Source organism: Mixophyes fleayi, chromosome 1 (assembly GCF_038048845.1).
Source record: "Mixophyes fleayi isolate aMixFle1 chromosome 1, aMixFle1.hap1, whole genome shotgun sequence".
Lineage (NCBI taxonomy): Eukaryota > Metazoa > Chordata > Amphibia > Anura > Limnodynastidae > Mixophyes > Mixophyes fleayi.
Window position 1 is genome coordinate 364066928 of NC_134402.1, and position 14633 is coordinate 364081560.

Here is a 14633-nt window from a genome sequence, read left to right on the forward strand (position 1 = left end):
ACTGTGGTTTCCTTTACTGTTAATGGAGTCCTTTGCAAGTCTTAATTCTATATGGATGAACAGAATCTGGCCCACGCTCTTCCATACATTGTCTACTCAGAGCTTGGAAGGTAGCGGGGCTCCTGCATTCTAATCCCTATGTAGTGGAAGAGCCCAATACAAAGGCAGGATTTCAATCATGTGACAGCTAGAATGGCTAATAGAAATGACCAAGTCTCTTTTACATTAGGCCAAGAATGTAAATAAGCTATATGGATATGTAATCTTAAAAACACTGCCAGCTCTATGTAAGTTAATTAATCGCTCACAAGTTTTGGAAGGTGTTTTCTGCAGTCAAGATACTGCTCTTTTATAAATGCTATATTACAACATGGTGTAAAAGTATGGTTTTATCACTGTTCCCCATTCCATGTACAGAAAGATCCATCTATGGGGTAGAATGCTTTACACAAATACATCTGTGCCTGTACAACATCTGCTAGATGCTTACCTGTGAATCATATTGTGAGAATGCAGATAGGCCAGCCCCTGCAAGGCACCGTGAGTAATGGCAGCTATTTCCACTTCCTGAAGTGGCTTTTTGTGAACTGTACAAGAAAAGACAAAGCAAAACCAATTAGTCCATAAACATCCTTTTTCATGCCAGGTTAAAAAAGTATTTTATTTTTTACTTTGCTAGAATCTCATTTCTATCACATACATGAAATATTTAGATCATTCAGTACATATTTGTATATTTCCAGTTAGGTGTGTGTTTGTATATCTACATACAGAATCCATAACTATGTAAACTACAGAGAGTGGAGACAATCTAGCTTCATATCGAAACATGGCAACACATTAAACCTACTGAAGACAATTTGGAACGAAAATAAAAACTATCCCTAGTACTATTTAAATGTTCAAAATACTCCACCACCATATCAGTACATCCTTCACCCCTCTGAAGGATGCAGCTTATATAGTGCAAAGGAAATAAGAGATGAAAATCTATATTCATATATCTGTTTTGTGGAATAAAGTGTTCAATAAATAGCTGTGTTAACTAATATTTGGCTCACAAATTATAAGTTTGTAAGAGCAGAATAAGATGCTTGAAAAGACCAGTCTAGTCATACAGTGGATTTTCTATCTATATTGTACAATAAATGTTGCTAATAAACTATAACACATTCTTTTTAGGTACTTTTTAACACCAGTGTGACCTATGCATGCTGCCTCTTTAGCTGTAGGATCATTAAATTATGTGAGAAAGGTGTGATTGGTGCAAAATATTACACTTACAGAGGACTCTGAACACAATAGTACCCATATGTCCAAATGGGCTATTATCCAACACAAGCATATGTCAAGCTTTAACTTTTACACAATGGCCACAAAGTATCACTGACTTGATAAAGTCTATAGAGGACACATCACTATTTCTATAATACATGTGGCTGCTTAATCATAATAACAGAGTGCCTTAACCTAGGAAGAAAAACATGCTCTGTACATTTCTATGAGCATCATGTCATTACTGCTATAATATCCACTGTATAGCATATAGAGGGTTACCTATGGAAAAAGTAAATCAAGTCATTAACAAAATGTTGGCAATATACATAATGGGATCTGATACTAGATATATGTATAACTTGGTAACCATCCATATTTTGCACAATAATCTAGAACAGTGTTTCCCAACTCTAGTCCTCACCCCCAACAGCTCATGTTTTCCGGATTTCGTTAGTCATGCACAAGTGACTTAGTCTACTTGGCTGGGTCTGTAATTATCCCACCTGTTTCCACCAACAGAAATCCTCAAAACATGAGCTGCCGGGGGTGCATGAGGACTGGAGTTGTGAAACACTGATCTAGAAATATGTTCATTTAAATAGACTTAAATGGTGTCATCATCCTCTAGGTACATCTACAGTGTTCCTTTTTTGTAGTGAGTGACCATATAATCTTCCGCTTACCCTCTAGCAGATCTGATGCAGATCCCAGGCAATATTCCATGACCAGCTGTGAGAAAGCAGAGAGTATTGCATGAAAGTGCTCAGTAATAAATGGGACATAACCCAATGACGACTAAAAGACAGATGCTACTTGTGTTACATTACATTTAAATAACCAACACCAACGCTTCTTAAGATTTTTGAATGGTTAGAAACAAGGACTGTTGATCACAGAGAAAGATATAGTCTATATCTATCTATAAGGGCCATCTACAAAAGAGTACAATTGTGGACTGACACAGATAACGCTTTGTGACATGAGTCTATTTCTGCATGAATGCTACTAGGTAGGACTGTGGGCCAACGCTGTAGGTTTGTAGAAGGGATATGATGTTAACCTGTCTTTTAATATGCCTTCTCGTAAAATTAATCATGCGAGCCGAATTCAGCATCTCCTCTGCCAAAAAGATGTAGGAGTTAACTTACAGTTGTGAGCAAATCCAGCAACTGGGTGTAAACTTTGCACTTGGGGGAAACTCCCCAAAACATTTTGTGCTGTTTGAGGGATGACATATGCACAGCCTGATTTATATAGTTGTGAGAGGGGTGCAGAATAGCAAAGTCTAAATTGCAGGAGTAATGAAAGAGTTTCCCAGAATTTGTCCTGCATGCAAATAAATGTTTGTATTTGCACCTCTTCTGTATCTGCAAATTCTGCACCTGGGCAAAGAAGAGCACAAACTCTAAATCATCCCCATAGCTTGTATAGTACTGATCGGGTGACTCACTTATGACAGCGAGGCAGCATGAGGGGCATGTTGCTGGAAAAGATCAGGTAGAGATTCACATTGCATAAATGATTCGCTTTACTATACAGTTGGACTTAAAATATTTGAGGAAAGCATGGTCAAGTAATAATATCATAAAAAATTATTATTACTGACATGGAGTATAAACTAAATTGGAACACAAATGGAATTTTTTTGTGTGTGCAATGCTATGTGCAATATCAGCACTGTAAAAATATAGGAAAAATAGACAGACCAACAAAACAAATTATCACTTTAATTTCCATCACGCTTCTACCTCTTGCTAAACTAAAATTATATCCCATTGAACATCTAACAGCCCTACCCAGGTCCCCAGTGATTGGAAAAAATTACAATTCTTTTAAGGGAGGGGAGGGGGGGGGGGGGTTATTTATGCAAACTGGCAGCAGAAGATGGAGCGATATTGTTCTACTTACCCATGCTGTATGTTCTTTTAAGTAGCAACCCTTGTACTCTATTGTGTTCGGGTGTTTCAGCTGCTGTAGAAACTTCACTTCCTTGATTATGTCCTGCCATTTCTGTTTAAACACAAAGTTTCCCCAGTCATTGTTATCACCACGGCCACTTGATGTGAATAACAGCGATGACATGATCTTACCTCGTTCGTTTGTTTCCCACTGTAAGACATTTTCTTAACAGCCACCACTTCATTAGTAGTAGAGTTTGTGGCCTAAACAGATTGAGACAATGTTAATGTACAACATTTCATGTGAGATTCATAGCCAATGGGTTTATCTTTTCGTATCTTTCTATGCTTTTTCCCCAAATAAGCAGACAAATGTAGTAAATATCTATATTTTATAGTGGTTTAGATTACTACAATGAAATTGAGTGAATGTTTATGCTGGGGTGTATCCACTAAAAGGTGATTATCAGGGTATAACAAAGTGGACCTTTCTTAAGCTGTGTAATGCATTACTTTACTTTCATTCACTGTAATGCCAGTGCCATTTGCATAACATAACAAAAAAAAAATTACAAAAACCCAAAACACACACACACACACACACACACACACACACACACACACACCTAAGAAGGACAATACAAAATATATCTCTGGTAAGCTTATGTAGAGATGACAAGTCAAGTTTAGCTAAATTTCACAATAAAAATAGTTACGGTCCAGCAATATTTCTTACAAAGTAAACTGCTCCGAAGCTGCCATGTCCGATTTCATGCAGATCTACAAATACAGTCTCTGGATCCTCCTTGCAGAAGAGATCTTCTATGTCTGGATCCTTGAGTAGCCCCTTCCGCATCTTGGATGGGATTGTAACCTCACTAATCCTTTCAGCCCCTGATTTGGATCATGCTACATGGAATGTATGTCTGGCTTGCAGACCTGCACCTGAAAACAGAAATCATGTTGGACTATATTAGCACATAGTATTTTGTTACCACACTTGTTTTTGGAAAAGGGGCAATGACTTCCCATTCTGACAAAGTGTGGAACCAAAGGATATATGCAATTGTTAAAACCTTCTATCCAGTAACGACATAATGTATTTTAAGTCTCATGCTTTAACTCCTCTTTCTATTTTTGAGAGCCTCAGTTTTGCTTTGCTAACGCTAGACCACATAATGGAAGACTTTGGTAAATGTAAATACTCTTAAGTTGAATAGATAATACTCCCTTCTGCAACATCTAATAACAGAACACTGGATATATTCACATTTTTTGAAATTTCCTCAAAAGACAGAAAAAAAAAGACATACAATTATGGCTGTTTTTAGCTTAGCATTTTCCCCTCATATTCAAAATGTAATACCCGCTTCGAAAACACAAAAATTTGGACGGATTACTTCTGGGGGCGGGTTGAGGGGTGGTGGGTTGGGGGTTGGAGGATATTGGCACAAGCAGTTCTTTTTTACCATTTCGGTGCATTAAAATGCACAACATGCTGAAAAAAAATAAAAATCCAAGTACCTCTGCCTTCTGACTTTCTCAAATCATCTTTAGGCTATCTGGATTTAAATTTCCCATACAAAGTTTATGATTGAAAAATCAGGTTGCTCGATGACCTTTAAGTTTCACCCTTGAATAGAAACATTATCTGCAGCCACTGCATTCCAGAGAGGATAAGTGCTGTGATCTACATTATGCCATTTGGCCCTGTTGTGTGTGGTCAAGTTTGTCGCACATCTGGTAGTGTTACAATGATCTAATACAATCAGATAGAAAATATGTGGCCTGCAAGTGTTCAAATATGTGTGTTAGCGCTTTAATGTTTTGAGATATGTCATAAAAGTTAAGCACCAGATGTATGTTGCCAAGTGTCAGATAATGTCCCCTATAAAATTCAATTGGTTACCTAAATCCAAAAATAAAATAAAGACATTTTATCTATGGTCCAAGTCTTCTATGAAATAAGAGGATGAAAGCTAGACAGAATCTCTACAACAGGATTGACCAATAGGCTTTCCTCATAACCGGAATTTCATAGCGCCTACAAACAATTAAAAGGCAGTTTCATTAAACACGTAATCAGATTACTATAATTAGGACCTCCATGGTGTATTCTTACTGAGAAAAGAAAGGAGGCCATGTACACATGGCTGTTGCTCTGGCTCCTCTCTATTACAGGAGAACAGGAGAAGAGTTAGATGCTTGCATAGTGATCACTGAGCTCTATGGAATACCAGAGTAACGTTACACGGTTATACTTCACCAGGTCCCTGTTTTAACATCTATTCCTGTAACACACTAGTATACACGGCCACTCTATTGCTCCATACAGATCAGTGATCTCTAATTCCTATTTCTCCTGTGGAGTGAGAGTTGGAAATAAAAACGCCCAACTGCACCTGGCCATGACCTTGTGGGAACTGACATTTTTCCCCATACAATGTCAGGGATCCACTACCAGTTTTGGGTGTCCTCTTACAACAAGTGGTAATAACCACTATTGCTATTCAACAGTGCTGAGGTAGTTTACTGCACAGCAATGTAACAAAGTACATAAAACAGAGGCACAACCCACTGCCTCATTTAAAAAAAAAAATCATTAAAATTTCAATAAAAAAAAATAAAAAAAATATTCTTTCATCTGACGATTAACAGCTTACTTAGTAAGGCGGAGTGATAAGCACTCTTAACTTTCACCACTCTTTAGTAGATAGACATTGATGTTTTTGCCTTAATACATTGGTGCCCCACTCTATTGCTGCATAGTAATAGGACAGTCAGCCTGAAATGGAAGAAACACTATGGGGGCAAGTGTTAGTTACCCTCTCACTCAATGAGAACAAAATAAGCAATATTCAAAATAATGCACTACAAATAAAAGAGGTGAATATGGTCTCAACTGGTAGAATGATCTATATGTAGAATCCTGTTAAACACATAAAATGGCTACGTATCATTAGTGCATAGTCTTTAGAGTCTGGCTCAAATATCAGCTGTAATAAAGCTAGAACATATAGTAAAGTCAGTTACAGCAAAATCAATAAATCAGGCAGATTAAAAAAAAAAGTATAAACATTGCATGCATCAGAAGCAATTTTTCTTTTCTTTTTTTTTTTTTTTTTTTTTAAAGGGAATGGCTACCTGGCTTCTGGCATTTGTCCAGTCTTGCTTAAAGAGCACATAGGTAAAGTGGTCACACACCTGTAATGTTTGTGGCACAAATCATGCTCAGGTTTTCAAAGTAAAACAAAGGACATCCTTCCAGTCTTCACTTGGTGATCAGATAGACATGATCTGTAAGAAAGGGAAATAAAGCATAAACAGAGTTAAAAAGCAGTGAGTTGAAGTAACCATTTAATAAAATATACAAAGGAAAATAATAGTGCACTATATGGAATATGCAAAACACTAATCATGTGGCTAAGTGGTTAGCACGTCTGCCTCACAGCGCTGGGGTCATGAGTTCAATTCCCGATCATGGCCTTATCTGTGTGGAGTTTGTATGTTCTCCCCGTGTTTGCGTGGGTTTCCTCCAGGTGCTCAGGTTTCCTCCCACACTCCAAAAACATACTAGTAGGTTAAATTGGCTGCTACCAAAAAAAAAAAATTGACCCTTGTGTGTGTGTGTGTGTGTTAGTGTTAGGGAATTTAGACTAAGCCCCAATGGGGCAGGGACTGATGTGAGTTCTCTGTACAGCTCTGCGGAATCAGTGGCGCTATATAAATAAATGATGATGATGATGATACCAGTCGAAACTAGGGCTACTGTAAATGTCATTTTTATCAAGCAACACTAGGGGGTATATATACTAAACTATGGTTTGAAAAAGATGTTGCCTATAGTAACCAGATTGTAGAATATACTTAATAAATGATTACTACAAAGTGATTGCTAGAACCTGATTGGTTGCTATAGGCAACATCTCCACTTTTTCAAACCCAGTTTAGTAAATCTACCCCTAAGGTTTTTTTTAGCGTTTTAGAGTTGCCAAACACAACAGATAGCTTGCAACTATGTCAAAAGCCAAGAATCACCCTCACCGAAAAAGTTTTCAACAGATGTTTCCACTAGCACAAATTATGTTCCCCAAATTCTAAAAGTGTAAGCAACTTTCAGAGCATAAGTAAAATAGCCCTTAAAGCACCACTAGTTCGAGCCCCTTGAGGCTGCTACATGCAGCAGTTTTCTCATTTTCAGTTTGTGCTCCAGACGAGCACCTGAGCGGTCATGGCTTGTGATTGGTCCTTCCGCTTACAAACCACACCCCTTCTACCAGTTAAAATATAGATAGCTTTATTGATTTGCCTGTTCTGTATTACAGAACCATAAGGGCCACAGGAAATACAGCCGTATGTAGCAGCCCCCAAGCTTTATATAGGGGGAGAGGGGAACGTTAGTAAAGCTGTACTACCACCGAGGAAAATATTTTAATAGGGGCATATTAAATTAAGCCACAACATTACAGCTACGTGTGGCTGTATATTTTGTTCTTACCCAACCGCTACATGGTGGATTTCCCTTCGCAACCCTATCCGCGATGTTGCGGTAACGCAAAGTGCTTTGTGCATAATTAAATAGGTCCCTAAGAGTGAAGTTAGGAAATTTGCCAATGGCTGTAAAACTTTAGAACTTTATTAAAATTGCTTTGGTGATTGTTATGGTTCTCTTTCATAAGACATAAATGCATCCTACACAAGAGAGCTTCAGCACATTGTGTGGCGGACTGAAGTGCGTAGATACAAAAAACAGTAACATGGCCATTGTAAAAAATAGAGGTTATTTCCTTAATGGTAATACAGACCAGAAGGGAGTTATATTTTGGAGACCAAAAAGTTGTAGTTGCATAATAGGCCAAAATATACCTGCGTGACATGACTGGGAGGGTACCCAAAAAATTATACATATACTTTTACTATTTTACAATGATGTCCTCCTCCCCTCCCTCCATTTCAGTTTGTGATTGGACTTCCTACTTCCCCCTCTCCACACTCTATACCCTTCTGGATTTTAACTAAGGGCAGATGCATGTTAGCAAAAACTTTTCTGTATGTGGTAGTGCAGCACAGTGACTTAGTGGTTAGCACTTCTACCTCACAGCACTGGGGTCATGAACTCAATTCCCAACCAGGGCCTTATCTGTGAGGAGTTTGTATGTTCTCCCCGTGTATAGTAGGTTTTCCTCCAGGTACTTCGGTTTCCTCCCACCCCCCCCCCCCCCCCCCAAAAAACAAACAAACAAACCCATAATAGGTTAATTGGCTACTATTAAATCGACCCTAGTCTCATGCAATATGTGTGTGTTTATGTTAGGGAATTTAGACTGTAAGCTCCTCTGTGGCAAGGACTGATTTAAATGAGTTCTCTGTACAGTGCTGCCGAATTAGTAGCGTTATATAAATAGCTGCTGCTGATTAAGCTATAGCATACTGGTCTTAATATAACATGGATTATAGCAATTTCATACCTCCCAACATTTAGGGCCGCGACCGCTACTATGATAATTTCAACACTGACTCTTGCTCGCAGCTCTGTGAGCAAAAATCCGCCTTAAGATTACTGTAATAATGGCAATACTGCATGCCCCAATTGAATTGCCCCTTAAAAGGACGAAACTGGGATAAGATAAGCCCGGACCCCGTTCTGCCTAAACTCCACCCATGAATGTGCAATTTTTCCTTTAAAAAAAAAAAAACCAAAAAAAAAAAAAACCCCTCTGCCTACTTTTGGTTAAGCCCCACCCCTTTTTAGTCCACAAATCAGGATGTCCAGCTAAAATGGGGACAGTTGCGAGGTATGCATTTCATGATATTTCAGGTTTTAGAAGATTGGTTATGATGCAGCTAACTCTAGAAGCATGTTCTGAGGAGGATTGCTAATCATGAGGCAACTGACAGTTATTCTGGTTATGGCGCAATAGACTGTTTTGGGCTTAAGTGTCCCACTTGATAATTCCACAGCATTAGGCTTAGATGAAATGACATGCATGCTTGTTATACAAGTTATATAAAGTATTATAAAAATGGATAGTTTATTTATTAACATATATAAACAACAACTGCCAACATATTATGCAGCGCTTTAGAGAGAATATTTGATCGTTCACTATACCTTATATTCTATATAACCAATGGATCCCAAAAACTTTTTCTTACGAGGCACCCTTAGGGTCTCCAAACTTTTTATTCAAGGTACCCCTTAGCCAAAATATTTACTTAGTAGTCCAACAACTTGTTTACCATCGGTCCTCGTCGTGGCACCCAGTCTGAGAACCACTGCTATATTCACTACCACACAGACACACTAGGGTTATTTTAGTCAGGAAGAGATTCACCTGCCACCAGTATTTGTTTCTGGAGTGTGGGTGGACACCCATGCAAACACAGGGAGAACGTACAATAGTTGGCCGTCAAACAATACTGCAGTTCATGGATTATGCGCACCAGACTATAGGCATGGACAATGAAAACACTGTCCAACATAAAATTATACTATGGTTCAATAATGTAAAATAAAACATTCCGAGGGTATTTTCCACCTATTACCCAACACAGGGAAGACTTATGTTTGAGATGGAGAGAAACGTAGGGTTAAAATTTTAACACCCTGGCATACGAATGTGAGCACAGAAACTGAACAGATACAGGAATTCCAGCTAAAGCAGCATGTATATTTAAGGTCCATTAGCGACACACTAAAGTAAAAGGAAAACGCAACTTCCCGGCCATATAGGATGCTTGAGCTGTGAGAACACTGGACGAGTGCAACATTCTCACCTGCCCATGTGACACTACTCTAATATTATTGGTTTTAGTCATTTAACAGTCACTAAAAACAATAATTAGATGTAATTAAATGTTACATTTAAAATGTTAAAAATAGCAAATGACCATCTCCAAAAGGATAAAGCCCTTTAGATGACAGCACCTTGTGTCATTGTCACACCTGCTTTGCACAGAAATTTTTATTACATTTGCCTAGTTTATGCTGACTGCAGAAAAACCTCACCTAGCTTGACCAGTCAGTCAAACATATATAACAATAATCTAGACTGGCTTGTTAAATTAACTTGGTCTCCACACGAAAGGGCTTGTACACACGGGTCTTGAAAATAAACTCTGATAAAGCAACAACATAAGAGTTTTCGTATACTTTTTAACTAGAGCGTTCGAAGTAGAAGCATGTTCATTAACACGTCTCAAGGCTTTCCTGCAGCATAGTGTATTGTGTAATTAGTGAGCACTACCACAGAACTTCACTGTATTTTACCAACATAGCTATTAATGCAGAGCAAAGTCCACTTGCTTACACAATTTTTTGGACTGTTATGTGTGTTTAATAGGCTTAAAGAATGTGCATTAATTGCTTAACATGACTGCCTCTGTGCACAAGGTCTGAATCTACATAAATTAAATGGCAGTAAGAGAAATATATTCCAGGGGTAAAAAAAAAAAAAAAAAAAAAAAAAGAAATAGAGCAATGACATTACTGACCAACTACAGTCACGGCTAAAAGTTCTGAGAATGACAAGTATTGGTTTTCACAAAGTTTGTTGCTCCAGTGTTTTTAGACCTTTTTGTCAGATGTTGCTATGGTATACTGAAGTAAAATTACAAGCATTTCATAAGTGTCAAAGGCTTTTATTGACAATTACATTCAATTTATGCAATGAGTCAATATTTGCAATGTTGACCCTTCTTTTTGAAGACCTCTGCAATTTGCCCTGGCATGTTGTCAATCAACTTCTGGGCCATATACTGACTGTTGGCCGCCCATTGTTGCCTAACTAATGCTTGAAGTTTGTCAGAATACGTGGGTTTTTGTTTGTCCACCTGCCTCTTGAGGATTGACCATAAGGTCTCAATAGGATTAAGGTCTGGGGAGTTTCTTGCCCAAAATTTCGATGTTTTGATCCCCGAGCCATTTAGTTATCACTTTGTCTTATGTCAAGGTGCTCCATCATGCTGGAAAAGGCATTGTTCTTCACCAAACTGTTCTTGGATGGTTGGAATAAATTGCTTTTAGAGGATGTTTGGTAACATTATTTATTCATGGCTGTGTTCTTAGGCAAAATTGTGAGGGAGTCCACTCAGTTGGCTGAGAAGCAACCCCACACATGAATGGTCTCAGGATGCTTTACTGTTGGCCTGACACGGGACTGATGGTAGCGCTCACTCCAGACAAGCGTTTTTTCCAGATGCCCCAAATAATCTGAAAGGGGATTCATCAAAGAAAATGACTTTACCCCAGTCCTTAGCAGTCCAATTCTTGTACCTTTTGCAGAAGGTCAGTCTGTGCCTGATATTTTCCTAAAAAGAAGTGGCTTCTTTGCTGGCCTTCTTGACACCAGGCCATCCTCCAAAAATATTTGCCTCACTGTGCGTTCACATGCACGCACACCTGCCTGTTGCCATTCCTGAGCAAGCTCTGCATTGGTGGTGTCTGGATTCAGCAGCTGAATCAAACTTAGGAGACAGTCCTGACCCTTGTTGGACGTTCTTGGGCACCCTGAAGCCTTCTTCACAACCATTGATCCTCTCTTCTTAAAGTTCTTGATGATCTGATAAATGGTTGATTTAGATGCAATCTTCCTAGCAGCAATATCTTTGCCTTTAAAGCCCTTTCTGTGCAAAGCAATGATGACTGCATGTGTTTCCTTGCAGATAACCATGGTTAACAGAGGAAGAACAATGATTTCCTCCTATTAAAGCTTCCAGTCTGTTCCAACAGAATCTGCATGACAGAGTGATCACCATCCTTGTCCTCATCAACACTCTCACCTGTGTTAACAAGAGAATCACTGACCTGATATCACATGGTCCTTTTGTGGTAGGGTTGAAATGCAGTGGAAATGCTGTCTTTGGGATAAAGTTCATGGTCATGGCAAAGAAATTAATTGCAATTCATCTGATCATTCTTCATGACATTCTGGAGTATATGCAAATTGCCATCATAAAAACTGAGACAGCAGACTTTGTGAAAAATACTACTTGTGTCATTCTCAAAACTTTTGGCCATGACTCCAGTTTCTACTAATCCACAGGAACAGATAATTTTGGAAACCCATATGAAACGGGCGATCACTCATTTCCAACTAACCCACTGCAATGGGCTATTGATCGTGTGTCTGAGCAATGAATTTTGGAAAAAACTTTGGCAGTTTATAATCATTCTTAGATTATTGTAGTGAAATCAACATACTGTATACTAGAAAGAAGAAATAGTGTTCTAGGTAAAAATCTATCAATGATACATAAATTGCTTGTACTGTACAGCTCTACTTCTAGAAGGTAAGATACTAAATACAATGTTACCTCCATGATGACAGATCAGATAGTATTCCACCACTTTCATGTGTATAGATCCTCCACACCCACCCTCAGTGACGGAGATAAAGAATCATAAGTAAATGTAGACAGGAAATGTGAACAGTCACAGAAGGAAGAAGTGAAACATCTTACAGAAACCAAAACGGTATAGATGGTTACAGGAATTTGTTACAGTAATTCATTTGTTATAAATTAACTAAAAGTTATTCTCCATTAGCACTTTAAATGAGAAATACAGATAAGCAATTTCTTACCAGCAGTTCCTCAGGGCAAGAATTCAGAGTCACCAGGAAGGGAGTTTGCCGTCTATCATTAGCATAAAAGGGGAGGACTATTTTGGCTCCCTTATGAACAAGACAAGGGGAGGCGACAAGGGCTGGTTTTTGCAGTGACTTCTACATCCAAGGAGGTAGTTATCTGAATGCTTTAAGAAAACTAGTTTGTTACTCTGAGGACTAGTTTGTATAATGTTGTGTTTTAAAGGTATTTGAATAGAGTACTGTATAATTAATGATGAAATACTGTACTTTTTCTATAAAGGTTCAGTAAAACAAAAATGAGCAAAGGATATTCTGCAAGAGCTTTATGCCTCAGCATATCTGTATTTATTGATATGCAGGGAGGATACTCTATTGCTTACTTATCAAGGTAGAAATATAATGTCACATGATAAAATCTGATTACAAATAGATTATGATCACTCCACACAGGATTCACCAATTTAACAGACAGCAAAATAACTATGTAAAAAAACAAAAAACATACAGGTATCATTTATTAGAAGAAGATTTTGCAGCATGAAACAAAGATTAGATCCCAAGTTACTTGTTTTACTTCATGTTTCAATGTATTACATTATACTTTAATAAGTTCCAATGATATCTCCAAAACAGTTACCAGTGCGGGCAGTACACCTTTACTTCCGTTACACTAACCGCTTCTAAGCCTCAGCTACCCTTTCAACAACATTAATTGCACTTGCTATCCTGAAAATAATTTTGGTTTTGCAACATTTTTCATGGTTTGGCCTGCGTGGAACAGTATGCTTTAAAATCCTGATCTTCTGGGATGCTGTGAAATATTTATTAGTGAGTTATGGAGCACAACAAATCGTACGTGATATAAAGTAACAATATATAAAAGAACGTATCGCATGCAACACAAAAAAATTGTGGCTTGTGTGATAAACAACAATTGTAACTTATGAGGTAGGAGCATAGATAAGAGGACTAACATACATTATATATTGTACTTTATACTGCTAATTTAGCATTTTGGGATGCATTTGATCAAGGGTATAATAAGGCACTATTTTTAATATTTATGGGATCTGGAAACTTATCTAACAGGGGGTTAATACATATATTCTCTTTGGTGTAATTACCCATCACTTTGAAAAGTAGACTGCTTTTGTAAATGGCTTAAAATCAGCTCATCTTAAAAATCATGGGCCAAGGGTTAACAGTTGAGCACCATTTCCAGGCAGCAGCTTGGGAGTACTATTGGCAAAACATACATAAAATATTAATGGTGGGATTGTAAACTGTGGCTAGTACTTAATCAACCAATCATTTAGTCTAATGATCTTACCAGCTAGGTATTTTTATTTTTTTTATTTATTTATTTTTTGGACATGAAACTTTATTATTCCTAGGTAGAACCATGGGCATCCATCCACTAAGCTGCTCAAGAGGCTGCTGGCTGTATTCTCCACATGTAACAGGAGGAAGAATTTGGAATGTGAGCAAGGCTGATTTTGTAATATTGATGGCAGCCAATGATTTGCTCTATAAAATTAAGAGAATGCAAGCAGACACAAGTTATTGATCCTAATGAAAACCATGCTCCCAGTGAAGGATCCCCATTGGTTCCATTAGGTAGGTAAGGGTATTGGCGAATAGTCAAGATTTACATGCTTAAGAGACCTTTATTTGGATACCAGAGACTTGCTACAAGCACACATATTATTGAGACCCTGTGAAAACTAGCCAACAAAAGATGGAACCATAGTGGTTCGATGCTGCTCACGATTGTCTGATATTAACGAGAGATCGAGATATCTATATGTCTCTCTCTATATAGATATAAATATATATCTATCAGTTTCTAATGAGCAATTATCTAATT

At 37.9% G+C, this 14633-nt stretch overlaps 1 protein-coding gene across 4 annotated transcripts in view; it reads right to left on the reverse strand.

Moving 5' to 3' along the window:
• TAOK3 (TAO kinase 3) overlaps window positions 1-14633 on the reverse strand; it is a 134610-nt gene that overhangs the window by 80040 nt on the left and 39937 nt on the right. For all 4 annotated transcript variants that reach the window (XM_075178539.1, XM_075178537.1, XM_075178536.1 and 1 more), the window contains exons 2-7: window positions 6381-6473; window positions 3913-4121; window positions 3369-3440; window positions 3187-3288; window positions 1962-2007; window positions 491-587 (exon numbers count right to left, since the gene is read on the reverse strand). In XM_075178539.1, coding sequence (XP_075034640.1) covers window positions 491-587; window positions 1962-2007; window positions 3187-3288; window positions 3369-3440; window positions 3913-4032 — 437 coding nt within the window. In that variant the 5' untranslated portion in view covers window positions 4033-4121; window positions 6381-6473. The remainder of the gene's footprint in view (window positions 1-490; window positions 588-1961; window positions 2008-3186; window positions 3289-3368; window positions 3441-3912; window positions 4122-6380; window positions 6474-14633) is intronic.